General features: G+C 41.2%; 1 protein-coding gene across 3 annotated transcripts in view; it reads right to left on the minus strand.

Annotated features, from left to right (window-relative positions):
• Positions 1-15,390, minus strand: part of MYBL1 (MYB proto-oncogene like 1) — a 45,628-nt gene that overhangs the window by 3,190 nt on the left and 27,048 nt on the right. For 2 of the 3 annotated variants that reach the window (XM_090040089.1, XM_090040087.1), the window contains exons 9-15: positions 11,672-11,905; positions 10,554-10,922; positions 9,904-10,046; positions 9,412-9,526; positions 5,804-5,920; positions 5,600-5,704; positions 102-281 (exon numbers count right to left, since the gene is read on the minus strand). In XM_090040089.1, the coding sequence (XP_089896215.1) occupies positions 102-281; positions 5,600-5,704; positions 5,804-5,920; positions 9,412-9,526; positions 9,904-10,046; positions 10,554-10,922; positions 11,672-11,905 (1,263 nt within the window). The remainder of the gene's footprint in view (positions 1-101; positions 282-5,599; positions 5,705-5,803; positions 5,921-9,411; positions 9,527-9,903; positions 10,047-10,553; positions 10,923-11,671; positions 11,906-15,390) is intronic. The other variant, XM_090040088.1, reaches the window with a different exon arrangement.

Raw genomic sequence — 15,390 nt, forward strand, 5'->3', positions numbered from 1 at the left:
AGCCCTGCCCTTCCCAAATAATGGCAAATATATATTATTAGACTACATTATGATTTAAATTTAAGTTAACGTAACAAAACAAAAATATCTTGAATCCAGACCTGAAGAGACTTTTCCATTTTGATATTTTTTGAAGTGCAAGCATTCAATTTCTTTTTAATTACTGCATTCGCTTTGTTTGCCGAGCTTGTATCCTGCTTCTCCGGCGTCAGATTACATCTGTTGTCATGTATTTCCAACAATGGTATCATTAGTAAAGATGTAGTAAAGGCATTTTCTGACTAATGTAAAAAAAAGACAAAGGAATGGGGTAGAGGAATAACAGTTAATATTCAGTTAAAAATAAATAAATAAATAAAATCTTTAACTGTTACAAAGAAGACTGGAAAACACAAGCAACTACATAGTTGAGAGAATCAAATGAGTCCAAGATATTTGGCGAAAATATATACATATTTCTCAATCCAGCATATTATACACTAGGATCACAGGAAAACAGGACTGGAATTGACCTCTTGAAGCCATCCAGCCCAGACAGCTACTCAGTGCAGGATCATCTCTGACTAAACCATTCAGAAGGCAGGGCAGTGTGTGGAACCTTACAGACTACCTTGTTCAGAGAGTCAAGTGTCTGTCTAACATGCTCTTGAAAGCTTCCAGGGATGGAGATTCCATAACTTTACTACATAGTGGCTAAACATTGCAACAGGCCGAGTCAAAAAGTTCTTCCTAATCTCCAATCCTAATTTCCTCTGCTGCACCTTCAGGCCATTGTTCCTAGTTTTGTTCCCCAGTTATGGATCCACCTTACAGTACTTTCATCTAGTCTGTATGTCATTAATTAGTAAAGGAAATAATAGAGTAAATGTCATGGGCAACAATGTCAAAAGCCTTACATAAAATCAAGGCACATCACATCCACTATTCATTTACATGTCACCTTATCAAAGAAGGAAATAAAGTTGGTCAGGCATGACTTGCTCCTGTTGGCTGTTCCATATTACCTTGTTCTCTTCCAGGTGCTTCAAAACAGATTCCTTGTTGATCCATTCCATAATTGTTCAAAGTAGTAAGGTCAGACTGTCTGCTCTGTAATTACTTGGATGCTCCTTCTTACCTTTCTTAAACATGGACATAATATTTGCCCTTCAAGTGCAAACTGGGACCTCACCCAGCCTCCATGAGTTCTTAAAAGTTGACAGCCAATGGCTTTGAAATTACCTCTGCCAATTCTTTCAGTACTCGAGGGTAATCCATCCAGCCCTACTGACTTAAAAACATCTAGCTTCTCTAAGTAATCCCCAGCCTTTTCTTCCACTGCTCTATGCCATTTCCCTCCTTCCCTATCTTTCCTACCAACTGCACCTGTCACTTGCCAGTTGACTTTACTTGTGAAGGCTGAAGTTAAAAAAAATGTATTAAATACTTCAACATTCTCTGCATCATCACTAACTAGACTGCCTTCTGCATTCCATATGGGACTTACATTTTTTTTTATCTTCATCTTATTTCTGACATGCTTGTAGAATCTCCTTACTAGAACTGCAATCTGATCAAAAATGAGTTGGTAACAATTACGTACTAGCACCAACAGCATGCGCCCATTCCCACCTGGAACAATGCCTCCTTGTTTTAATAAAACCATGCTATGACTTCAATTACATTTTCTTTTAAAAATGGGATCTATAAAGTTAATTGATAAATTGTGCCGTAACTAGAAACAGTTATAGAATACAAACCCTGTCTACACTGACAGTTATACTCCAAGAGTGCCTATACATGTGCTCTGACGCATTCTAATTAGAATGCATCAAAGCAGACTTGATTAACCGAGTCTGGTGGACCATTCTAATAAGAACACTCAAGCGTGCCTCACCATCATCTATATTACGCATCCTGGATTTCAAAATGGCCACGGAGGCACTTTAGATAAAATTTTAATGAGCTTTAGTTAAACTGCCCCTGTAGCCATTTTGAAACACAGGATGTTTAATACATGCGATGCTGCAGCATTTTAATTAGAGCAGCTGTCTAAGAGCCACACTAATAAAAATGTGCCCCCACCATCCCAAAGCACGTGTATAGACACCCTAAAAAGACTAATACTAAACAATATGATTAAACTCACTTCTTTGAGTGGAGTTTTTTCAGAAAGATACTGGACTTACAGAATGAAACAAAAACTGCATTTTTCCTCCACTGTACACTTTCCAAAACATGAACTATCCCCCCTCCCCACAATGCCATACCAAAATACACTTGCGCTGTTCCACGTGGCGCGGGCAGCAGGACAGCATGCTTAGAAGAATTTTAAGGCACCCGAAGGTGTTGCAGCACCCTGGTTGAGAATCACTGGTCTAGACTCACAGAGGCACCTCAGATAGGTCTAAGGTACAAGGCAACAGCTTGCAGAAATATATCACCTTACTGCAGGGGTGACCAATTATTTTGGCTGGAGGACCACTTAATGAATTCTGGCGAGCCATCAAGGGCCATATCAGTAGCCCAGTCCCTTGGCAGTTGCTCCGCCCCCTGGTCACCACATTGGGACCAAAAGTCCTGCCCCCTAACCTTTGCCAGCACAAGTCCTTCCTCTTGCCCCCTGGAAATACCCCTTTTGGCAGGGGAGGGTTGCCATCTGGGAACCAGAAAAAACCAAGTCACACATTAGAAGTCCAATATCTACCATAGTTCGATTTTATTACATGACAATATTTGTCATGATTTGTGTTTGTGTACTGTATATAGACAGCATTGAATAACAACTCAAAAATGAAGTCTTATTCTTGTGTACTGTGTGTGTACAGTGAAGTATGTGGGGAGTATGTGTGCACGGTGGGGTGTGCGTGTGTGTGTGTATAGTAGGGTGTGGGCGGGGTGGCTGTGTGTGTGGGGGGAATAAGGTATGTTGTGGGGTGTGTGTATATGTGGGGAGTTGTAGGGGATTACATTACAGGGCAGGGTGTGGATATGTGAGGTTTGTGGGGTGTGAGGGAGGGAATGGGTATGGGGACCCCCCTCACACATGGTTCACAGTCTCTGCTGCCTCTGCACGCACTGGCGCCTTGTGGCACATGGCTCCAGCCAGCACTGTGCATGGGGGCAAGAAGCGCAGCCAGCACAGACTGCCTATTGCGGGAGGTCTGCATGGCATGCCTGCAGCTCCCACACTCGCGCAACACTGGAGGAAGCCTTCCCCATCCCCTGCTGCAGAAGTCCTGAGACTCCATGAGAAAGCAGGGGCCAGGGCTCCCCTCCACTTCTGGTAGAGTCCTGGAACCTGCATGGCAGGGGGTGGGGAAGGCAGCTGGCTCCAGCACAGGGCTGGATAGAGGCAGGCAAGGCCGGCTGCACTCCTTGCCCCCCATGCACCATTGACTGGAGCCTGCATCACCAGGTGCCAGCACAGGGCACAAGCACCTACAGCTGCTGCCAGCAGGAAGGGCTGTGAACCCTGCCCAGCTGAGCTCTGGAACTCAAAAATATAGTTTTTAAAAGTAGTTTTGGTACCTGTATAGGTATACAAGCTATGTATACCGACATAGGTATATAAACTATCAGAACACCACACCTTCCCTTCCCATCCCCTCAGCCCTCCCCTAACAATCCATGATTTCTACTGATTTTCTATTGTAACCCCCTGGCCTTATGTGCTACAGTATTTTAGTTTAGAGACATGGGAAGAGCTCTTGCAAACTTAATGTTTGCAGCTATGTACATATACAAAGGGATCAAGAAAGGCCATTTAACTGAAGCACCCAGAACCATTCACAAGCAAGGGGGTGGTAGTTACTGAGCAGATGGTAGTTTTTCCATGAGCTGGAGAATAAGCCTCCATTATGGGTGCAGAATCATAAATAGTCATAATTTGAGAGCTAAGCTAATCAAAGCTCAGGTAGAGAGAACAACACAGGAGTTTAATACCATCCAGGTGGGCTCAGGATAATCCTGATCAAGAAGTACACATGATGGTATCTGCTGGAGTCAGAAGCCAAGTTCTAACACCTGTAATGACTTTGCTGATCCACTGCATCCAGTAGTACAGACCCTGCATCCCTTGCAGGGTCAAGCCCCCAATACATGAAATATTGATCCATATTTTTAAAGTTTGACCTCAAAAGTTACAATGTTTTCCCCTCATTCTTGTATAGAAGAAAAATCAACCTTTACCTTCAGAGTTTTTAGTACAGTTTCATTGACTAAACATATTTTATTTACAGTTTAATAGATTATACTAAATGTATATCTTAAGCCATGCTGTATTAAATTCAAATGGCATTTTAAGCTGATTTATTTTTACAGAAAAACTTAATTATAATGTTTTTAAAAACTGGATTTTTAAAATGCTTTATTTAAGTAATCTTTTTTTTTTAATCTACTCTGGAACAGAAACACCCTTGGGTGCCTGGTACCTGGTGGCATCTGCAACATCCAATTTGAATACTGAGGCTCCATATTCAATTCCTGGTTAGAGGTAGGCAACTAAGAATGCAAATCACAAAAAAAATAAGCTGAGCAGGGAACCACTTAAGTTAGTCCACAGGTTATACAAAGACTTTTGTGCCTTAAGCTCTATGCCTCTTATGGAATTAGACTCCTGAACTCCATCCTGGAGTTGGACACAAACTGGGACTGAAACCCCGCTGCTGGTTAGGTACCCTAGCCTCTAGGCTAGAGGGTCACCCATTCCTTCCTATTCAAAGAATATTTAAGAATTTCATCCAAAGTGAAACCACTTTAACGAAAAGGACTGAAGTATACTCAGGTGTTCTGAAGTGGGGCTCTTTGGGGCTAGGGCATAGTATCTTGGAGGTAGATATAGATTCAAATTCCCCAGTTTGAGAAAGGATCTGGGCCCAGGTAAGTGTTATAAACTTTGAGCTGCTATGTAAAGGGAAACTGCATCACCCACCATTAGGTGCTATAATGTTCATGGGGCTAGATATCCGAGCATCGTGTTTTTTTAATCAGTCCCTGCAAGTACAGTAATGCGCAAACACCCATTCCACATATTTCAAAAGGAGCTTCAGCATGTAATGGAGTAGAGCAGCTCAGCAGTATCACAGGATAGAAGAGACATGCACATGTACAGCAAGAGAAATTTAAACACTCACAGGGCTTTACCAGTAGACAGTTAAGCACTGAGAAAGGTTTAGGACCTGCAGGGTTAAGTAGAGGAGCATTACAAATGAATACGTCCAAGTATTAAGAACCTAAACAGAGCATTTAAATGCACAAGTCTCCCTTCTGAATCTAGCCACAATGTACCACTTTGGATCTCAAAAGGCATTTAAACAACCCAGTGACATTGACCTGCTTTAGCTGTGGCAAGTTACAGTGCTTGATGTCTCTGGGCAATACACCTTGTAGTTCTGTGACATGGCTGACTGTCTACTTTTAGGAATAAGTTAGAGAAAGACCTGTATGGGATGGTTTGGATAGAGATGATCCTACTCAGTCAGGGGGTCAACTAGGTGACCTCCAGAGGTCCCTTCCAGCCCTACTTTTCTATGATTTTAAAGCTGAGAAAAAATAAATGGAGTGTTTGTTCCTTTCTCTTACAATTTTGCTGAGCTGTACTATTTACTGGTAGACCAACCTGCACGTCCAAACCGTTATCTTCTGTGAAGAGTTGGGCACCAAGTTCTTCTTTTTCCCATGGATCCAAGACCAATGATTTTCTGACTTTCTTACTAGAAGTGTGCTTTTTTTTTTTTTTAAATAAAAGAAAAAAAAATTGAAAAGTTACTATCGAAGTTGCCATTTTTTCCTATCTACGCTACAGTAGTTACTGCAACATTACCTCTTGCTTGCAGGTTTTATAGACAGAGTCATCTTCCTCCTTGAGGAATATGTCTGTTCCAGTTTCCTCCTTTAAAACTTCTCTGATATCTTCTTCCAAGAAGGCAAGTGGTTGCGACTAATTTTAAGTTAACATGAGGAGGAATGTAGGAACACAAACAGAAAAATCAGTTACTAGTTCACCACATTAACTATATTCATTTAGATTACTACAGACATTATTATATATTCTATGGGAGGTGAGAAAACTAAGGGAATTACCAACAATTTAGCATGTACCCAATTACTACAGTTCAACTGTTGAAGGCAGAACCAACTTTAGAATATCATATTACTCTACACTGTTTTTTAGCTACATGCAATTAAATGTAAAGTAAAGCAAGATAACTCCAAAGAGCGACCTTTCATAACAACTACACAGTCAGTCACGATGCCTTTGGTTAAAATTTATGGTCTTCCAACCAGATCATATTAATTGGTAACACAAACTATTGGAATGTTGCCTTCAAAACTATTTTCAATTCGATGTATAAATTATTGGACATGCATGCAATTTTGTTTACTATTTCCCAGTACAAACTACACCCACATGACTGGGATGATGCATCTAAAAAAAACAAACCATCATACTACAAATATAAGATTGCTGTAAGGAAGGACTTTGTATAGATGCTTTGACAGTATAAAAGACCTTAGTCGACATAAAATGAAGCACAGTTTCACATAACCATAAACAGATGCCCCATTAGCATACCAACAAAAAGAAAATTCCACTTAATGCCAGAATTTCACTTTTTAACTAAATCAGATGTCAATATCAAAAAATAACCAAGCTACTTTTTGTCTGGTGAAAGATAATCTAGTGAGGGTAACAAGGGTGGTGCTTAATCTAGCGCAAAATCTAAGCTACCTTCCCTGTTTGCAAGAGGAGAAACAGTCAGTCAACATAACTAGACTGGAAAGAGGGTCACAATAGGAAAGTGAAAGTTTACTTAATTCAAATTGTTCTTGTACATTAGCATACAAGAAGGCGAAACAGTAAGAGCAGCAGAAGTAATTCATTTAAAATAATTGTATGAAACTATGAATAGTCACAGCAGCAAAGAGAAACCACCCACAACCAGAAGAATCAAAAGCAACTACAAAGTCCTGTGCAGAAATGTGGGTCAAATCTCATAAACTCCGTTTAGAAGCTCTTAGGTTAATCTAAAAGACAGACAGACCAACCAACCAACCTAAAGATGATGAAAGACACTGCACATCTACATATAAAGAACAGCATTGAGAGCAAAGTACAAGGGTAGTCTTTTTTTGTTGATCTAACATAATCTAAAGGACCAAATTCAAGCAACATGAAGGCTTAACTCCTGCAGACTTCATGCTGTACCAGTTTACATAAGGGCTTGCTTTCAAGGTAGAAATGCAACAGTCTCCTAAAATACTGAAAACACCTACATGCACCTATACTACCCCAAAAGTTCATTTGTTATGAGACCTTCTAATTGGAAGAAAAACACCTGTTCACCCCCTGCCTAGAAAAGGGGTTTCGTTCCAAAACAAAAACCCCCAAAGCATTATAATAAAATATTTTAGACTCATTTTCATTTAGGTAATAATAAAAAATTTTTGATGATTGACCACAAGATGAACATGAGCCTTCAAGGTGATGCTGCAGCTAGTAAAGCAAGCAAAACACTGGCTTGCATCCATAGATGCTTCTCAAGCAAATCCCGGGATGTCATTCTCCCATTGTACCGGCCTCGGTGAGGCTGCAGCTGGAGTACTGCGTCCAGTTTTGGGCTCCACAATTCAAAAAAGATGTGGAGAAGCCTGAGAGAGTCCAGAGGAGAGCCACCCGCATGATCAGAGGTCAGGATAACAGACCTTATGATGACAGGCTGACAGCCATGGGACTCTTCAGCCTGGAAAAGTGCAGGTTCAGGGGTGATCTGATGGCCACCTATAAGTTTATTAGGGGTGTTCATCAGGATCTGGGGGAACGTCTGTTCACCAGAGCGCCCCAAGGTGAGATCAAATGGTAACAAACTGCTCTGCGACCGTTTCAGGCTGGATATAAGGAAGAACTTCTTTACTGTCTGAGCCCCCAAGGTTTGGAATAGACTGCCGCTGGAGGTGGTTCAAGCATCCACTTTGAACGCCTTCAAGACACTTTTGGATGTTTATCTTGCTGGGATCCTATGATTCCTGCTGACTTCCTGCCTCTGGGCAGGGGGCTGGACTTGATCCTCCGGGGTCCCTTCCAGCCCGATTGTCTATGAAATCTATGAAATTACCACAGGCTTAATTCAAAAGATATTACTTAGTGAGAGTTCTCTGTTTTCATAGATTTCATAGACATTAGGGGTAGAAGGAACCTCGCAAGATCATCGGGTCCTGCCTCTGCACAAGGGGCAGGAAGTCAGCTAGGGTCAAAGGATCCCAGCAAGATAGGCATTCAAATGTTTCTTGAAGGTGTCCAGAGTAGGTGCTTGCACCACTTCTGGAGACAGTCTGTTCCAGGTCTTGGGGACTTGGACAGTAAAGAAGTTTTTCCTTATATCCAGCCTAAAATGGTCTTGCAAGAGTTTGTGACCATTGGACCTTGTCATCCCCAGGAGTGCTCTGGTGAACACACGTTCCCCCGGATCCTGATGAACACCCCTTAGGCTGCCACTAAGTCACCCCTGAGCCTGTGCTTCTCCAGGATGAAGAGTCCCATGGCTCGCACGCTCTCTTCATAAGACCTGTTCTCTCTTGCCCTCTGATCATGCACGTTGCTCTCCTCTGGACTCTTTCAAGCTTCTCCACGTCCTTCCTGAATTACGGAGCCCAGAATTGGATGCAGTATTCCAGCTGTGGCCTCACCAAGGCCGAGTACAGCAGGAGGATGACATCTTGGGTCTTGTTCAAGATGCACTGGTAGATGCAAGCCAGAGTTTTGTTCGCTTTGCCTGCTGCTGTATTGCATTGGTGGCTCATGTTTATTTTGTGGTCAATCATGACCCCCAAGTCTCTTTCAGCCATGGTGCTAGTGAGTGTAGCTGAGCCTTTAAGTGTGATGCGGCACCTTGCTCCAAGATGGAGCACCTTGCATTTCTCCATATTCAATACCATTAGGTTTTCATCCACCCATCCTGCAAGTCTATCAAGGTTGACCCGGATCAGCAACCTATCTTCAAGCGTGGACACTCTTCCCCAAAGTTTGGTGTCATCAGCAAACTTAGCCAGTCCGCTTTTGACACCAGTGTCCATATAGTTTTCAAGTAATATCAATACAGAGGGAAAAAAAATTAAATCCTCAGTCAAAGAATATGGACTGAATGAATATGGAAATTAAGCCTCATAGGGTGGTACTACCAACACATGAGTACAGAAATTGGTTAGGCAGCATGAGGCACCATTGCTGCTTCATACTATATTAAATTCTGGAAATAGAGAAGATTATTTTAGCTCCATTTACTGAGCTAGCATCTTTCAACAGTACTAAAAATTCACTACTATGTTGGTAGTAAGGCTCACTTTGAACTCAGTATTTTGTAAATTAAGCTGGCATTAAACTGAAGGGAAATAAAACAAAAAACTAAAAAAAAAAAAATGAATGGCACATACCACAATTTTGAGGGGGCCATATTTTTTCTCCTGAGCAGCTAAAGCATTCTTAAAAGGAGTTGGAGTTCTTGGTGTAGTACCCAGCAGAGACCTTCTAATTGTTGGAGTTCTGAAACTAAGCAAGCAGAGAAAGATGTACACATTAACTGTTAGTGCTGCTAAACCAAAGTTATATGATAAATCTGAAAATGAATTATATTAGACAAGCATTTTTAAAAAGCTTCAGATTTTGACTGCATATCTGTATTGTATATTGAATAAACAAGGAAATAATGAGCTATACCATGCATTAAACCAAGTATATCTAGATTAATTTAAATTTAGTACAGCATTAAAAAAGGTAGAGATTTAAAGGATATAATTTTTTGTTAGTTAAATCAAAAAGAAAAAAAGGTCGACTTATGTTTGCATACAAAACACATTAAACACAGCTGTACAGTTTCCAAGTCTTGCTTTTATTTCAACATCACAGCCTTAAATATAAAAACTTACCCAGCATTTTCTTTCTGATCTTTCGGTGTCATTTCCTTGTGGAGAGGAGTTGTGATAAGGACCTTCTGTCCACAAATTGGAGTGGATGTAAATGCAGGATTTTCAAAGTTGAACTGTTCATTTCCAGAGCATGTATTGAAAAACTAAATAAAGATAAAAAATATCCAGTAAATTAATTTACTATGGTCTCCTATTCTGTTGCTCAAAATAGCAACTAATTGTTTTATATTTGATTTATCTAATAGTTTGGTTTTTAAATTACACTCTATACTCCTCTGCCCTAAAATGTGGTCATTTTACTACTGGCACTTGAACTGGTTATGCTCTAGAGCTATGGCTATGTCCAAATCACCACATTTTATGGAAAGAAAGGTGTAGTTTAACCACCTTGTACTAAGGTAAAAGTCAGTCCAAGAAATCAACAAGTTTTCCAATCTTCAGAAAACCATTTCTTCCATTTTAAAGGGTTAACAGGTCTTTTAAAAAATCTGATAAAAAAGGTTTCCTAATGCACTCAACTAAGCCAACATGTATTTAAAAGTACAACCTGTAATTTATCTTCTCAACCCTGACCTCTGAAGTTATGTTCAAAGAAAAAAAACCCAACAACACACATAATGCAATACAATGCACAGCAAAATGGGTATTACCTGTGATGGGGAAAAGGGTAGTGTTTTAACTGGTGTTTGTTTTAGTGCAGCACTGACAGCATCATTAGAAAAGCCATCATTCATTTCATTCGCTGGTGACTGTCCAACTCTTAATCTTTTTTTCTTCCTTAGGATTGTAGGTGGAGTGCTGAACTTGGCTATAGTAGGAGGTGGAGAAAGAATCGCCTCCTCTTCTCCACTGCTACTATTATTTTTTTTTCCATCAAACATAACATTAACATTGAACTGGCACTCTGTTGCCCCTTCATTGTGCTGAATCCGCATTAATTTTACTGGAGCAGGCTTAACAGGGGAGGTAGCAGCTTCTGAAAGGTCAAAGCTGGTAACATCACTCCAAGCTACTGGATCCTAAGGGATAAGGATAGGAGACATTCAGACAGGAAACAGCCTCTCATTTGCTTTAAATTTTGAATTATGTAAAAATGATCTCCCCCCACCCCCCCAAAAAAAAATAAAAATAAAATCAGGAATTTCAGGATCTTAAAGTTGCATTCATAACATTTCAGGTCAGCAAGATTCTCTCAATTTGAGATTACATGGTACACAACATTTTTAAACCATTCATAATTCACTGGAAGAATTCACACTGTTGTTTAGTATAACTTTTCACATAAAAAACATTTTAAACCTTCATTTATACTTCATTCTCTACCTAACCCCATATCCACCCTATATTTTTTAATATACATTACACGTCAGGATAGAAGCAGTATGATACAGCTGATACTGCTTTCTTGGTTCTAATCACCAAATGTGTCTGGTATTTAAATCCAAGTTGTACATTTACGTTTTATATCAGGGCTTATAGTTTAAAAGTATTATAGTCTGAATAAATTCTTTTTCCTATACTTCTTGGGAAAATCCTAGAATTTTAGACAAAGATGGATAGAGAGCTATATAGAGCTTTAAACGCATGACAGCTAACAAAGCAAGGGCTCAATCCAAGTGAAACCACACTTAACAAGAACTATATAAAATAATTTAAATGCATTCTATGTACTTGGCACTTTAATTGGTAATCCACAACATTTAATATTCAAACATTACATCTTTATTGAAAAAAAGAGAAGAAAATGTTCACACATATCCAGACTTACAGATTCAATAAGCTCTAGTGTTTCTGCAAATTCTGGAATAGTCTGTAAAGATGACAACACTGCATTTGCCTCCACAGCCAAGTACTTGGTCGGTGAATTCTGCTGAAGAGAAGCACCCTGGGCTTCATCCATGCTATAAAACTCGCCTGTTTGCTCCCCAAGGCTATTTAGAGTATTAGATACACTGTCTTCCATGATGAAGCTTCCAGACCAACTGGACAAACTTGCAGTTTGCTATAAGAAATGTATTAATCATTTATTGAAGTTAGAAATAAATCTGAAATTGCATGTTGCTGATAAGTTTCATAAAACAGACTTATGGACAGATTGTTTTGGATCCAACTAATTATTTATTATTCTCTAGTGCAGGTACCCTGCAATCATTTTCTCCATGTCAGTAATCTCTACCTTCTCCCACTAAAAGTACCTTTGGCATTAGGTCATTATATCTTGTTATTTCACACTCAACATTTTCTTTCTTATAAGATGTATTCCTTTATCTTATAAAGATTCATAAATTAAAAATGTTATGCACAGTTTATTATATCTTGTATTCAAAGGTAATCAGTTATGCAAAATTTCCCCTACTCCTGAGCAAATGTACCAAATTATCTGCATGTTTCAAAAGATAAATTCAGATTAAGAAACAGGTCTAGTCACCCTAGCAGCAAGATCAAATTTATGAGACTAGATTAGTAAAAAGTGAAATACATTACTGTTAAATTATTTTGCTGCATTACTTACAGTGCAAGCAGTAGATTTTCACTTTTGTTTATAGTCTCCTTGACTACCAGCTTCTTATGCAGCAGCAAAACATTACAACGTTTACTCAGAAACATGGGAAACTGATCAGATGAGTTCCATCTAGTACAGCATCTGACAGTGCCCAGAAACAAAGGTTTCAGAAGAACCCTACATTATGCAGCCATGGAATAATCAGTTCTTACTCTCCCTGCCTCTTCCTCCCTTTCCCCCAGCTACCCAAGTATCCTGACATAAGAGAACACCTTAAACCTTGAAGCATGCAATTTATTCATGGGTGAAGCTTTAGAAGAGATGTAACTGGATAGTCTTGATAACCATATTAGTAATCAACTTTTTTGGAAATATGCCAAGTTCCTGGATCAACTTTCTGGGTCAACTTCCATTGTGCAGTTAAATGTTGCATTCATTTTGTTTTTAATCTGCAGCCTTTTCACTTCCACCAGACAATCCCTAGGGGTGGAAAGCGATATGGTCTTTTGTTACTTTTGTTCATTTTGTGCCACCTTAAAAATGTTTGCTTGGTCTTTGTGCCACCATGAAGATGTCTACATCGCTCGTCATGCCACGACAAAGGTGATACCAATTTGTGCCACTCTTCAGCAGTGAATGTCTGTTTACTTTGCGATGGGAGAGCACCAGCAGCCCAAAGCTGCCCACACTCTCCAGCTGCCCCAGGAAGGTGTTCTGGGGGTTTGAGAAGCCTAGGAATTCCCAGGTAGGATCAGGGCCCTTAAGCCCTGGGAGCACCTGCCCAACCTACCCTGCTTAACAGGAAGTGCCCCAGAGATCCTGGGAGAACATACTGGTAAGTGGGAAAAGTCAGGCAGGAGCTCCCAGAGTTTGAGGGGCCTGATCCTGCACAGGAATTTATAAGGTTTGCAAGACAAGGCTCCTCAAGACCCAGAAAAACATGTTGCCCACTGTCTTGCCTGTTTGTGCTGCACAGCAATGGGCAAAGTCTTTTGTGCTGGCACAGTTGATATGCTTCATTTAGTGATGTCCATTTCTAGCCCTGTTCTTGCATTTTAATACAAAGAAAAGAGAAGTTCCTGTTCTTACTTTGCTGATTTAGGTGAGAGTTAACAGCATATAAAAGATATCACACCAATGACTTGGAATACAAAGTCATAGTGAACTGCATATAAGAACTTATGAATCTTTAGAAGATATAAGAATGCTCCTTGTAAGGAAACGCTGAGTACAAACTAAATAGAACTAAGAATGTAACTGAAATACTGTAACTCAGACTTTCATCGTGTCCCGTTCCCTCTTCTGCTTTCTCCAGTAAACAATCCTCATCTTTTCAGAACAGCATTTTCCAGGCCCTGGATTATTTTCACCACTTTTCTCCAAACCTCTTCTGCGATATCATTTTTAAAATGGAGACACCAGTGCTGGGTTAGTCTACTCCATTTCTTATCCATTGTAACTTTGTGCAGCTGTGGTCAAGAAAAGGGCAGGCATCAAGCATAGGTTTACAAAAAGCAGCCTCTTGCTGGAAGTATTTCTTGATATTATAATTTAGAACTTTACAGGGTAAACACAGATTCCTTTGTATTTGATCAGGAGCACTCATTTGCAATAGTGTTTCCTACATATCCAGGTTCTTTGCGGTCCTGCCCATATCTGAAATTCCTTCTGCAGTCCTGCCTATAGGCACCAAGTATGTGGGGGCCCAAGGGCCCAACCTCCCCCCCTACCAGAAGATGGTAGGGTAATCACCTGTCCCTAACTGGGTGGTACAGTCACAAAATGGGAACATCAAGTCCCAGTCCCAGGCTGCATGACTCCAGGACAGCATTGGTCCCAGATTCTCAGTATCGTGCAGGTATCTGGTTTTTCCATTCACTGTGGAAAAATGCAGGAAATGGCAAGTTTCCCCTTGCAGGCTGGCAGAGTTTCAGCCTTCAAGGGGCTGCAGGGAGCAGGATGCAGGGAGGTGGGGGGAGGTCAGGCACACACGGCACATTGCCAGGAATACAGCCCCAGGTAGTGGTGGAAAGCAGCTCTCCCAGCTTCCTGCAGGTACATCTATGAAGAGGGGAGGCACATTGAGGCCCCCACAGCAAGAGGGGGAGTGACCACAAGATGAACATGAGCCTGCAATGCGATGCTGCGGCTAGTAAAGTGACCAAAACACTGGCTTGCATCCATACATGTTTCTCAAGCAAATCCCAGGACGTCATTCTCCCATTGTACTGGGCCTCGATGAGGCCACAGCTGGAGTACTGCGTCCAGTTTTGGGCTCCACAATTCAAAAAAGATGTGGAGAAGCTTGAGAGAGTACAGTGGAGAGCCAGACGCATGATCAGAAGTCAGGAAAACAGACCTTATGACGACAGGCTGAGACCCATGGGACTCTTCAGCCTGGAAAAGTGCAGGCTCAGGGGTGATCTGATGGCCACCTATAAGTTTATCAGGGGTGACCACCAGGATCTGGGGGAAGGTTTGTTCACCAGAGCGGGGATGATGAGGTTGAATGGTTATAAACTACTGCAAGACCATTTCAGGCTGGACATAAGGAAGAATTTCTTTACTGTCCAAGCCCCCAAGGTCTGGAATAGCCTGCCATCAGAGGTGGTTCAAGCACCGACATTGAACACCTTCAAGAGTAAATTGGATGCTTATCTTGCTGGGATCCTATGACGACCCCAGCTGACTTCCTGCCCTTTGGGCGGGGGGCTGGACTTGATAATCTTCCAAGGTCCCTTCCAGCCCTAATGTCTATGAAATCTATGAAGTAGGGGCTGGATCTGCAGGCACTGCCCAGCCAGGGCAGTGCATGGGAGCTGGGGAGGGTGCAGGACAGAGCCACAGGCAACTTGTCCAGAGGTGGGAAAGGCAGCTCCCTGCCACAGCAGGACTCCTGGGGAGGGCACCATGCCCCCCAAATCTGTACACAGGGCAGGGACAGAGTCAGGTTGCCAGCTGTAGCTTTGGGGATCCCCTCCCTG

Source organism: Crocodylus siamensis, chromosome 3, assembly GCF_052110815.1.
Source record: "Crocodylus siamensis isolate JL-2025a chromosome 3, ASM5211081v1, whole genome shotgun sequence".
NCBI lineage: Eukaryota > Metazoa > Chordata > Crocodylia > Crocodylidae > Crocodylus > Crocodylus siamensis.